This window comes from Trichechus manatus, unplaced genomic scaffold (genome assembly GCF_000243295.1).
Source record: "Trichechus manatus latirostris isolate Lorelei unplaced genomic scaffold, TriManLat1.0 scaffold00057, whole genome shotgun sequence".
NCBI lineage: Eukaryota > Metazoa > Chordata > Mammalia > Sirenia > Trichechidae > Trichechus > Trichechus manatus.
Genome location: NW_004443993.1, coordinates 10705290 through 10717472, shown reverse-complemented (window position 1 = coordinate 10717472; position 12183 = coordinate 10705290). Strand labels below are relative to the sequence as shown.

Here is a 12183-nt window from a genome sequence, read left to right as displayed (position 1 = left end):
GACTCCTGCAGGTCCCTGGGGAGGTGGGTGGAGGAGGGGCTGCCCTGTCTGACTTCTGCCTCCTGCCCCTGCTCCCTGCAGTTTTTAAGAAAAATAATTCATACTAAAGTGAGAACAGCTTCCACTCCAGGGAGCTGCATCTGAGAGGGCAATGCCTAACCCAAGGGGGCTGGGCACTAATGATGGAATTCCAGGCAGGATGACAAGCTGGTCAGAGAGGCATGATTTCTTTTACATCTTGAACCCTGGTTTGAAATGCCACCCCTTCGCCTCCCTTCAGCTACACACCCTGAGGCCCCCAGAGCCCTGGGACCGAGACCCCCCCAGGGCCAGAACAGAAGCCTGTGAACACAAAGCACCTTTATTCTGGACAACAAACCTCAAACCGCAAAGCAAGTGGGTCTGGCAGGCAGCCGGGGGGCTCTGGGGACCCCTCAGTCCAGGATGCACAAACTAGGGGAGAAGAGGGCCTCCCTTTGCAAAGCCCTGTGTCGAAGCTTGGCACCCAAAATGTGGCCACAATGTCTGTTCTCGGGGGAACGTTTTGAGTAGCTTCTTGGGGTGGGGGAATGGGCCAGAGACAGATGAAGAACTCAGCTCTGGGCTGAAGTTGGATCTGCCTTGGGTTGGAGTCCTTGCTTCTTTCTGGACCTCAGCGTCCCCATCTGTCCAAGGAAGAGATTACAGAGGGCCACATATCCGTGAAGCTGGTCTGTTGTTACTGTGTGCCCTCAAGTCGATTCTCAACTCATAGCAACCCCATGTGACAGAGTAGAACTGCCCCATAGGGTTTCCTAGGCTGTAATCTTTAAAGAAGCAGATTGCCGAGTCTTTTTCCCGCAGAGCTGTTAGTGGTTCCAACCACCAACCTCGGTTAGCAGCTGTGCGCTTAACCACTGCACTATCGGGGCTTCTTGAAGCTGGTCTCGGATTCTGAATTCGGCCCCCATCGGGAACTCCAGGCCAAGGCCAAGGCGGCTAGTGCTCATGCGCGGCCACAAGGCGGCAGCAGAGATCCCGGCAGGGGCGGGGGTTGGGAGTTGGGGAGGCGCGTGCCTCGACTCCCGGCCCCCCATGAGCGCACTTCAGAAGTCCAGCTCCGGCATGAGGGTGTGCTTGACCGGGCGGCTGGGGGACTCGGGCTCCTCCTCGGGGATGTCCCCCTGGAGGCCTGGGCCGTCACCGTGCTGGGCCTGCCAGGCTCTCTGCTGGGCCGGCCAGTCCAAGTGCGCCCAGCGGGGGTCGGGGCCCCCGACGACCTCATCGACCAGGTCTGCCAGGTTGGGCAGGGGCTCGGGCCGCTCCACAAGGATGGGCGCAAAGGGCCCCACGAGCCAGGGCAGCGGCACAGCCTGCAGCACCAACTCCAGCAGCTCGTCCACACAGGCGTGGGCCCGCGCCACGCTGCCACGGCCCTCGGCCAGTGCCGCCGCCGGCACGTCCCCGAAGCAGCGGGCGTCGGCGAAGGCGGCCTGCAGGGCGTCCACACTGCGCCGCACCTCGGCCACCTTCTCCTGGGCGCTGGGGGGCAGGCCCCGCACGTTGCTCTCTAGCGCATCCACCGTGCTCTGCAGCTCCTGCGTCAGGTTACGTGACAGCACCAGCGTCTCCAGCTCCGCCTGCGGGGTAGGGGACAGAGCCCTGCCTTAGTTTCCCCAGTGGACACAATGGAGCCGTCACCCTGCCTCGGTTTCCCCATGGACACCCAATGAAGGGGCCTTCCGCCTGTCTGTCTCCCCACCCCCATCAGTGAGCTGGCGAGGGCCACCATCTCACCTGGCTCCGGCGGCGGCCATTCTCCAGGGAGCGCTGGCCCCAGTCCCCCCACAGCTGGTGCACCTTCCCGGAGCAGACGGGGGCGGCAGAGGGGGGCCCACCCTGCATGAGGTCAATCTGCAGGAAAAGGACAGCAGTTGTCAGCACTACAAGGTGGGGTGTGGGGCCAGGACAGAGCCTACCTAGACCTGGCCTCAATAAGCATTTAGTGAGCACCTCCTGTGTGCATCCTTCCACGCTCACCGATCCAGCCCTGGCTAGCCTACTCGCCCTCTCCTCTCTCCTCTGCCCTTGGCCAGACCCAGCGACCTCTGGTTCCCCCAAAGCTCAGCCTCACTGCCCAGCCTTTGCCCGTGTGGGGCCCTCTGCCGGGTGCATGCTCCCCTCCACCCATCCGCCTGCTGGCTCACTCCAATTCAACCCCTAAGCTAGTCACCACTTCCTCCAGGAAGCCCTCCCTTCTCCCTTTTCCTCTTCTGGGGCTCCCAGCTCCTGGCGTGTCCCCCATCATGGCCCTGACTCCCCCCCCCACCTGCCGCTTAGGGCCTGGCCCCCACTGGGCGCCACATCAAGCGAAATGAGTCAGAACTGAAGGTGCCCGGATTACCTGGGCCTCAGTTTCCCCATCTGTAGAAAGCATGTATTAGGAAACATGGAGGTGGTCCAAGAATCTATTACACCGTTGCATGTAAAGTGTGTGCTCAGTTGAGTCACTGAACAAGCATTTATTGAGCATTTACTGTGCGCAGGCACTCTCCCAGGTGTTTGGGGTACAGCAGTGAACAGGGCAGCAGTGCCTGAAAAAGAGCTTGGCACGCAGGTGGTTTATTGAATGACTGAGTGGGGCAGGTCCCTGCCTTCATGGAACTACCAGTCTGGAGGGAGATTCAATGAATGAGTAAATGAAGAAGTAGACGATGTGATTTCCAGAAGTGAGACATGCTAAGAAGGAAAATAAAGTAGCCCAGGCAGAGGGAACAGCCCGTGCAAAGGCCCTGAGGAAGGACTGGGCCTGGTGAGTTGGAGGAACAGTGAGGACGCCCGTGTGGCTGGAGCGGAGTGAGCAACGGGAACAGGGGAGGAGGGGAGGGCAGGGAGGGGACAGGGCAGGTCATGCAGGGTCCTGTGGGCCGCAGGGAGGACTTGCGCTTTGACCTGAGGGAGGTGGGAGCCCTGGAGGGCTGTGAGCCGAGGGGCGGGCCTGACTCAGGTGCTCACGGGCGCCCTCTGGCGGCTGCGGGGGGAACAGACAGTGGGCGGCGAGGGCGGAGCCAGGGGAGCAGGGCGGAGGCGATTGTACTGGTCCCGGCGGGCGATGATGGGGCTGGAGCAGGCGGAGGCAGAAGAGGAGAAGGGTAGGCGGGTTCTGGATAAAATCTGAAGGCAGAGCTGACAGTATTGGCTGCCTTGTTGGATGTGGGAGGGGAGGGAAGGGGGGAGTCAAGGGGGACTGCCGGGTTTTGGTTTGCGCACCTGGAAGGACAGAGCTGCCCTCAGCTGAGATGAGGAAGTTAGATGCTAGAGGAGCAGGTCTGGGGGCGTCTGAACTTCTTAAGTTCAGTAAACAAGTGCTGTTTATTTTCTTCTGGAGGCAGCAGGGATGGACAGTTGGGGAAGAAGCTGGGTGGGAGCTGAAGGTCCCGGAAAGATGGGGAAGGGTGCAGAAAGAGGTACTTTCTCTCCCTTCTCACTTCTTTTAACTGGCAATAAATTCCAGCTCTTACATCCCCTCCACGAAAGCCGTCCCTGACTTCTCAGGCGCAGGGAGCTTTGGCTGCCCCCCGGGCCCCCTCAGCCCTGGGTCCCCCCTCTGCCGCAGACCTAATCACACACGGCTGGAGGCAGCTCAGCCTGGCTCCACTTCCCCCTGGAGACCAGGTATTCAGCTGGCGCTCAATCTGTGCTGACTGGCTTACGAGGCGGGGCGGGGGCAGGCAGAGGGCTCTCACCAGCTCCAGTGTCTCCTGCAGCTCGGCCAGCGTGTCCTGGGCGCGGTGTTTGCTCTGCCTCAGTTTCCCCAGAGAATGCTCATATGCTAGGTGGCGGATTCGCGCCGACAGGGAGCCCAGACGCACAAAGTAGCCCTGATTCTTCCGCTGCTCCTCCACCGAGGCCACTTCCGGGCCCTCGGCCTCGGCTGCCAGAGCCGCTGGGGGACGGGACAGAGAGGGGGTCAAAGCGGCCACCCCCTTCCCATCTGCACACCCACTTTCTGGGTAGACGAGCCCACGGCCTCCTGATTTTATAATTTCCCTTCACGGATATCAACTCATTTCTTCTTCTCCCAACCCTATGATGTAGGTACCATTATTAGTCCCATTTTACAGATGAGGGAAACTGAGGCAAATAAAGGTGAAGTCACACAGCGTGCGAGAGGCAGAGCTGGGATTTGAACCCAGGCACTCTGGTCAGCCAAAAAGAGGAAGACGCTCAATGAGATGGATTGACACAGTGGCTGCAACAATGGGCCCAAGCATAACAAAGATTGTGAGGATGGCGCAGGACCGGGCAGTATTTCTTTCTGTTGTACACGGGGTCGCTATGACTCGGAACCGACTCGACAGCACCTAACAACAACAAACCTCTGGCTCCAGACTATTCTTAACCACTCAGCTAAACTGACTCTTAAAGAATATATTACACGTGCCTGATGCACAGGAGTCCTGGGTGCTGCAAGTGGCTAATGTGCTCACTGCTAAGCGAAAGGTTGGAAGTTTGAATCCAACAACGGGCGCCTTGGAAGAAAGGCCTGGTGACCTACTTCCGAAAAGTCAGCCATTGAAAACCCTATGGAGCACAGTTCTACTCTGACACACATGGGATCATAAATACCTCCTGCCTTTCTGCGGAGGATGGGGGTAAGCTGGCACATTCTTCTAGTGCTATAAAGCAGGGGCTGAAAAATCAAATTGTCTCCAGGGCAGGTATGGAAAATAAGTGAGGCAGACGAGATGTGGAATATTGGGGAATGGTGGGTTGAGAGAGCTCAGGTAAAGGGGTGGACACTCTTTGGCCCAAATGTCTACTTTTTCGAGAGAAACCAGAAATAAGGATTTGTAGTGCAAAATCTTAGAAAACCAAACCACCAAGCACACTGCCGTCAAGTCGATTCTGGCTCATGGCGACCCTGTTGTTAAAGAGAAGAACTTCTCCATAGGGTTTGCAATGACTGTGATCTTTTGGAGGCAGATTGCCAGGCCTTTCTTCTGCTAATGCCTGGAAAAGGACTTGGCATCCAGTAGGTGCCGCTGGGTAGGTTTGAACCATCAACTGTTAGGTTAGTAGACCAGCGCAATGCAAAATCTACTGATGGTTAAATGTGGGAAATGAATTAGAAAATTTTGAAGACAAATGAATTTGAAAATTTTAAAGACATTGCTATTGTTGTTTTGTTGACCAAAAAAAACAAAAACTCACTGCCATCAAGTTAACTCCGACTCATAGCAACCTTATAGAACAGAGCAAAACTGTCCCATAGGGTTTCCAAGGCCGTAATCTTTACAGAAGCAGATTGTCACATCTTTGTCCCATGGAGCGGCTGGTGGGTTTGACCCACTGGCCTCTTGGCTAGCAGCAGAGCGCTTTAACCACTGCACCACCAGGGCTCACTTGTTGTGTTGTTAGGTGCCGTCAAATCTGTTTTTGACTCATTGCAACCCCATATGACAGAGTAGAACTGCCCCATAAGGTTTCCTAGGCTGTAATCTTTATCGGAGCAGATCACCAGGTCTTTCTACTGAGGAGCTGCTGGTTTGAACTGCCAACCTTTCAGTTAGCAGCCGAGTGCTTAACTGGTGTGCCCCCAGAGCTCCTGTGATGGTTAGGGCTGTGCGTCAGTTTGGCTGGGCCATGATTCTCAGTGGTCTGGCAGTTACATAAGGATGTAGTCATCCTCATGATGTGATCTGATGTAATCAGCCAATCAGTTGTAAGTGGAGTTTCCTCAGAGGTGTGGCCTGAATCCAGTATCTATATGGACGTTCTGGCAAAGCTTGTTGGCTTCCTCTGGATCCTGCATCTGGCTTGTCATCATCTGACCTCCGGTTCTTGGGACTTGAGCCAGCAGCCTGCCATATTACCTGCCAGTCTTGGGGTTTGTCAGCCTCCACAGCTGGTGAGCCAGTGACCTGCCATCTGATCTGCTGCTCTTGGGTTCGTTAGCCCTTGCAGTTACATGAGTCAGGAGAAGCCTCCCCCCTAATGCTTGACCCATGGACTTGGGACTTGCCAGCTTCTACAATCACATGATCCATTTCCTTGACATAAATCTCTCTCTCTTTCTATATATATGTATACACACACACACATATACACATACATTTATACACACACACATGTATACACACACATACACACATATATACACACAGATATATACACACATATACACACATATACATACACATATATACACACACATATATATATATACACGCACATATACCCGCACACATCACATATATACCCACACACACGTATATATATCATGTGCTTCACTGGTTTGGTTTCTCAAGAGAACCCCGCATAAGACAACTCCTTAAAGACATTGCACAGACCAAATAATACACTTTGTGGGGGCCACCAGTTTGAGACCCCAACCTTACAAGGCTCTTGGGGCCTGGGGTGGTCTGATTTCTGGTGAGATGCAGGTCGGAGGGAGCCACGGAAGTGGACGGGGAGGTTGGGCCTGGGTTCAAGCTCCGACTTCCTGCTGATGTGTTCTGTGGCCTGGATGAGTCCTGAACCTCTCTGATCCATAACACAAGGATGAGGACTTGGGTAGGAGGGTTTGGGGGCCTCACCGAGCTCATTCTCCGTCATTGGCAGGAAGTGGTCCACCAGCTCCTCCGACTTGCCCAGCACAACGTCCATGGCATGGCTCATGGAACGCTTCAGCTCCACACTCCAGCGCCGGCTCCTCTGTGCCAGGCCCACCACGCCTGTCACGCCACTGGCCACCGCGTCCTTGGCTGAGGTCACCACCTGGAGGATGAGTCCCTCACTGCAGGCACTGCAAGTCTGCAGCCCTGTTCCCCTGCCACTGTACCCCAGCTCCATGGGGCTGGGAGTCAGGGACCCCTGGCTCCTTTCCCAGCTCTGGGCCTCAGTTTCCCTTCTATGAAATGGGAGATGATAAAAGTCCCCCCTGAAGAAGGAGAGTCAGGAATAGGAGGAGGATATGGAATGTGTGGCTGATTGCCTCCATGAACAACTGCCTCTTTTGCCATGAGACTAGAGGAACCGGATGGTGCACAGCTACCATTACTGAACATTTGAGCAAAGATTCTACAGAAGAATCTTTTATCAAAAGGGGGAAATTGCCAAACAGAATTTTAAATTCCCATGCAATTCAGACTTTCTGGAGCCATGGAGGTTGGATGAACCCCTGAAACCATTGCCCTGAGATAATCTTTAAACCTTAAACCAAAAATATCCCCTGAAGTCTTCTTTAAATCAAACAATAATCCAAAAAACCAAACCCATTGCCATCAAGTCGATTCCGACTCATAGTAACCCTACAGGACACAGTAGAACTGCCTCATAGGGTTTCCAAGGAGTGGCTGGTGGATTTGAACTGCTGACCTTTTGGTTAGCAGCTGGTAGCTCTTAACTACTGCACCACCAGGGCTCCAAATCAAACAATAGTTAAGCTTAATTAGTAAAGAATATCTGCCTTGAGCATTGTACTCTTTTAAGGACTATCTCTATGGGATCCAACTGACAACAGCAACTTGAAAGGTTAGATGAGAGGGTCACAGAGCGGTGAGTTTATGTTAATGGGGGAGGAACAACTTTGAAAAGCAGGGTGAGAATGGTTGCACAACTGAAAGAATGTAGTCAATGTCACTGAATTGTATGTACGTGTAGAAACAGTTGAATTGGTGTATGTTCTGCTGTGTATATTCTCAACAAAATAAAATTCTTAATAAAAAAAGAAAAGTCCCTCCCTCACAGGTTGCTGACGGGATTACTAAGTGCCTACTGGCACCTATTAAGTGCTCAGTAAATGTTGGCACCAATTATTTTAATCTGGACGCTTCTTTTTGAGTTAACAAGTGGCTGCACCATCTCCCCTCCACCTCCACACTGGTCCACCCCCCTGGAGTTCCCACAGCCTGGTTGTTGTGTACCATCTCTGAAGGTTGCTGGAGAAAGGGCAGCTTCTCCTCCAACTTGTCCAGGCCCCTGCAGGCGAGGTCGTTCACTGTGGCCACTGGAGAGAGAGGAAGGAAGTGAGGACAGAGGAGACACAGAAGGGGCCAGGGACCCAGAGACACAGACAGGGAGGGAGAGAGTGAGAGACTGAGAGAAAGAGAGAGACAGAGGGAGGGAGAGACAGGGAGACAGAGAGACAGGGAGACACAGAGAGAGGCAGAGAGACAGAAAGAGACAGACAAAGGAAGAGAGACAGACAGGGAGGGAGAGGGACAGGGAGACAGAGAGAGACAGGAAGACAGAGAGATAGAAAGAGACAGGGAGAGACAGAGGGAGGGAGAGAGACAGAAAGAGAGAGGGACAGAGAGAAAGAGACAGCAGGGACCTTGGGTTCTCCAGCAAGTTGCAGACTCCCTGGGAGGGCTGGAGGCCCTGCCTCCTCCCTGCCCCCACTTCCCCTGACACCAAGGTGACCCTCGCCTTGCCCAGCACAGACGCCCTGGCAGGCAGGCTCCAGGTCACAGCAGCGGCTGAGAAGAGGGTGGGGGAGGCCCTGGGCTGGGACCCCTAGTAGGCAACCCTCTCCCTTGGTCAGACGAGATGCTGGGAGTCTTTCTGGCCCCACCCCTCACTCATGCCAGGCTGGAGTCCTGCTCTGAGCACAGGAGATGTGGGGGGCTGGGCAGGCGGAGCAGGGACAGGGGGGCCAGATAGGCAGACACGTGTGGGAGGATGGACAGACAAATGGAATCAGGGTGTGTTGGCCGGTGGACGAGGGAGCAGGACCAGGGACAGAGAGGAGGGCAGTAAACAGGTAAGGGCAGAGGGCCAGGTGATCAGATTGAAAAGGGACAGAACAAGCAGAGAGACTGAGGGGACAGGGGACAGACTGGGGGTGGGAGAGGGGGACAGACTGAGGGTGGGAGAGATGGACAGACTGAGGGGACAGGGGACAGACTGGTAGGGGGACAAGGGCACAGACTAAGGAGTAGGGTGAGGGACAGACTGGTGGGGGGACAGGCAGGCAAACAGACCACAGGCAGATAAGATGGGTAGACAGAGGCGGACATCTCAGGGGAACGACCTGAGGACATGCTGTGCAGATGGACCAAGGGACAGCAGGACAGTGGGGCACCTCAGTCCCAGGGACCCTGGCCGGGACTCACACTGGGGCTGCAGGTGGTCGAGCAGCGGCTGGGCGTGGTCCAGGGCACGGGTGGTCAGGTCGCAGACGCAGTGCTCAGCCAGGCGGCAGGCAGAGCCCAGCAGTGGGTGCCTGTCCTTGGCCATGCTGTAAGCATCGGAGACTGCAGTGCGGGTGGCCCTAACCAGGGGCAGGGCCGCCACGCGCTGCACCACGTTCTGTAGGGAGAGGCGGCATCAGCGAGGCCCATGGGGAGGTGGGGGCTCAGCCACACCCGAGTCCATTTCCCCACTGGGCCAGGAATAGGTGGGATGGGTGAGCGGGAGAGACGATCGGGGACAAGTGTATTGAGTGCCTAACCATGTACAGGCAGCGGCGCAGCAGACAGATGCGAGACAGTCACAATCCCTGCCCTCACGGCCTCGTGTTCCCAATGGTGAGATGGACCATAAACAGAGCGACACATTCTGAAATAATCTGACTGTTTGAGAGAGGAGACATTATCATCTCGAGGCGAAGAGCGTGGCCTTTGGAGAAAGATTCGATTCTGATTCAGCCGCTTCCGAGCTGTGTGAGTTTGGGCAAATGTCTTAACTACTCAGTGCCTTAGCTTCTCCATCTGTAAAATGGGTTTCTAGGATTGTATCCATCCACTGCGGTCGAGTCGATTCTGACTCATAGCGACCCATTAGGGCTAAGTAGAACTGCCCCACAGGGTTTCCAAGACTATAAATCTCTATGGAAGCAGATTCTCAGGTCTTTCTCCCTTGAAGCAGCTGGTGGGTTCGAACCTTTGACCTTTCTGTTAGCAGATGAGTGCTCAATCACTGCACCACCAGGGCTCCTTTTCTAGGATTGTAATGGGGATTAAATGGGACAATATATGTGAAATGTGTGGAACAGTGACTGACGCCAAGTGTATGCTGGGATCGCTGCTATTATTATTACTTTTGTTGTTGTTGTTGTTAAGGGTGCCATGATGGTGGACATGGAGACCAAGAAATACAGGCAGAGACCCAGAGGTTGCAGGGGGAGAGAGTTGGGCAGAGGTCAGGTAAGCCTGCTGAGTGTTCTTGGGGAGATCCTCCCCTCCCCAGGCCTCACTGTGCCCCTTCTGGGAAATGGGCAGGATGTACCAGCCCACCCCATGGTCCAAAATGCCCTGAGTCAAGTGCTCCCAGCAAGCGTGGGTATGGGAGGGGGCATTCTGCATGAAACTGTCCCAGGAGGGACTGTCATCCCACCCTTCCCTGTGTCCCTGCTCCACAGGAGCGCGGCGGCAGCCCCTCACCTGCTGTTTCTGCTCCAACAATCTGGGCCTGGGAGCCTGAGCTGTCTCGTCTTCAGACATACCCGCTGCAAAAAGGGTCAGCCTAGGGGGCAGGACAGAGTGAGGGGGGGGGGTCCCTGCACTCCAGCCCTCCCTGATCCTGCCAAGGTTTTGAGCTCTGTCCGGGTGTACTCTGTGACTCGGGTTGGGGCCTCAGTTTCCTCATCTGCAAAACGGGGTAATGATAATACTGACCTCGGAGGGTGGTGTGGGGCACAGACAAGACCTGGCACACAGTAGGTGCACACTAGAGAGCCTCTGGCAAGGCAGGGCATTGTGGCATTCTAGTGGTTCAAAGCACGGGTCTTGGGCTCAGAGAGATGAGTCTGAGCTCTGACGTTACCTGCTACGTGACTTTGGGTAAGCGGCCTTCACCTGTCTGGGCTGTATCCTCCTCTGTAAAATGGGGAAGGTCCCTGCCGCCCCTGCCCCGGGACAGAAGCAGCCCCAGGCAGGGGTGGAGGTGGTAGCTACAGAATCCCAATAAACCCGTAGTCCGTTTGACAGACAAGGAAACTGAGGCACTCAGCAGGCCCTTGCTGAGCTCACGGTCACTCAGTTAGCCAGGTCAGAGCGGGGAGCACAACCTCAGACTTCGGACTCCAGGCCTGCGGTTCTTCCCCCGGCTTCACTCCGTGCCCTCCGAGCCCTGGTCTCCTCTCAACTGTGTCCTGAACCTCAGCCAACTAGGCCAAGGGTCTCAAACACCTGTTCCGGTCATCCGTCGCCCTGCCCTTCGCCTCACGCCCCCAGACCCTCTCCCGCCAGCCCCAGGGTCCCCCCACGAGACTGCGGGCTGCTCCTGGCCGCCACTCACCTGGGCGCACAAAGCCTCAGTCCCGCAATGCCTCCGCGGACTCCAGTCGCGGACTCAAGTCTCCGCCCCTCCTGCCGGCCCCGCCCACCTGATAGCAGCTCGCTGGGGGTGAGCCTCTGAGGGACTGGCCAATGGGGAAGGGCTACTCGGGGGGCGAGCCCAAGGGACGGGGCTTGGCTCCGGGGCGGGACTCCAGGCTTTCCTCGCCCTCCCCTTGGACTGGGGAGCCCCCTGCGGTTGCCACGGCAACCGAGGACGCTGCGTGCCCACGGACTGGGCTGCTTCTGTCCGGCGCAGATTTGGCCACATGTCACCCACCCTGCTGTTGCTGCGGAGACAGTGGAGGGAGATTACTGCTCCTGCCACCTACTTGAATGACTTTGGGCAAGTTCCCGATGCCTTTCTTTTTATTTATTTTTTTATCTGCCACTTAACTAAGCCATCATGGCGGCCCCGTGAGTTACAGAGTAAAACTGCCCCATAGGGTTTTCCTTTTTTATTGTGCTTTAGATAAAGGTTTACAGGGCAAATCAATTTCTCATTAGACAATTAATACACGTATTGTTTTGTGACATTGGTTGCCAACCCCGCAACATGTCAACACTCTCCCCTTCTCAACCTTGGGTTCCCCATTTCCATTTGTCCAGCTTTCCTGTCCCCTCCTGCTTTCTCGTCCTTGCCCCTGGGCTGGTGTGCCCATTGAGTCTCCTATACGTGTGTATTATTGTTTGTTTTATGGGCCTGCCTAATCTTTGGCTGAAGGGTGAACCTCAGGAGTGACTTCAGTACTGAGTTAAAAGGGTGTCTGGGGCCATACTCTTGGATTTTTCCAGTCTCTGTCAGACCAGCAAGTCTGGTCTTTTTTTGTGAGTTAGAATTTTGTTCTATTTTTTCTCCAGCTCTGTCCAGGACCCTCTGTTGTGATCCCTGTCAGAGCAGTCGGTGGTGGTAGCCGGGCAC

At 55.4% G+C, this 12183-nt stretch overlaps 1 protein-coding gene across 1 annotated transcript; it reads right to left on the bottom strand.

The window, feature by feature from the left end:
* Positions 1-1085: 1085 nt before the first annotated feature.
* PLIN5 (perilipin 5) lies at positions 1086-10450 on the bottom strand. The gene is made up of 7 exons (XM_004378450.1): positions 10368-10450; positions 9099-9294; positions 7908-7990; positions 6579-6759; positions 3726-3925; positions 1777-1893; positions 1086-1619 (listed from the first exon to the last, which is right to left on the bottom strand). Exons 1-7 carry the CDS (start codon positions 10425-10427, stop codon positions 1086-1088), a joined length of 1371 nt encoding a protein of 456 aa, XP_004378507.1. The 5' UTR covers positions 10428-10450.
* Positions 10451-12183: the final 1733 nt, after the last annotated feature.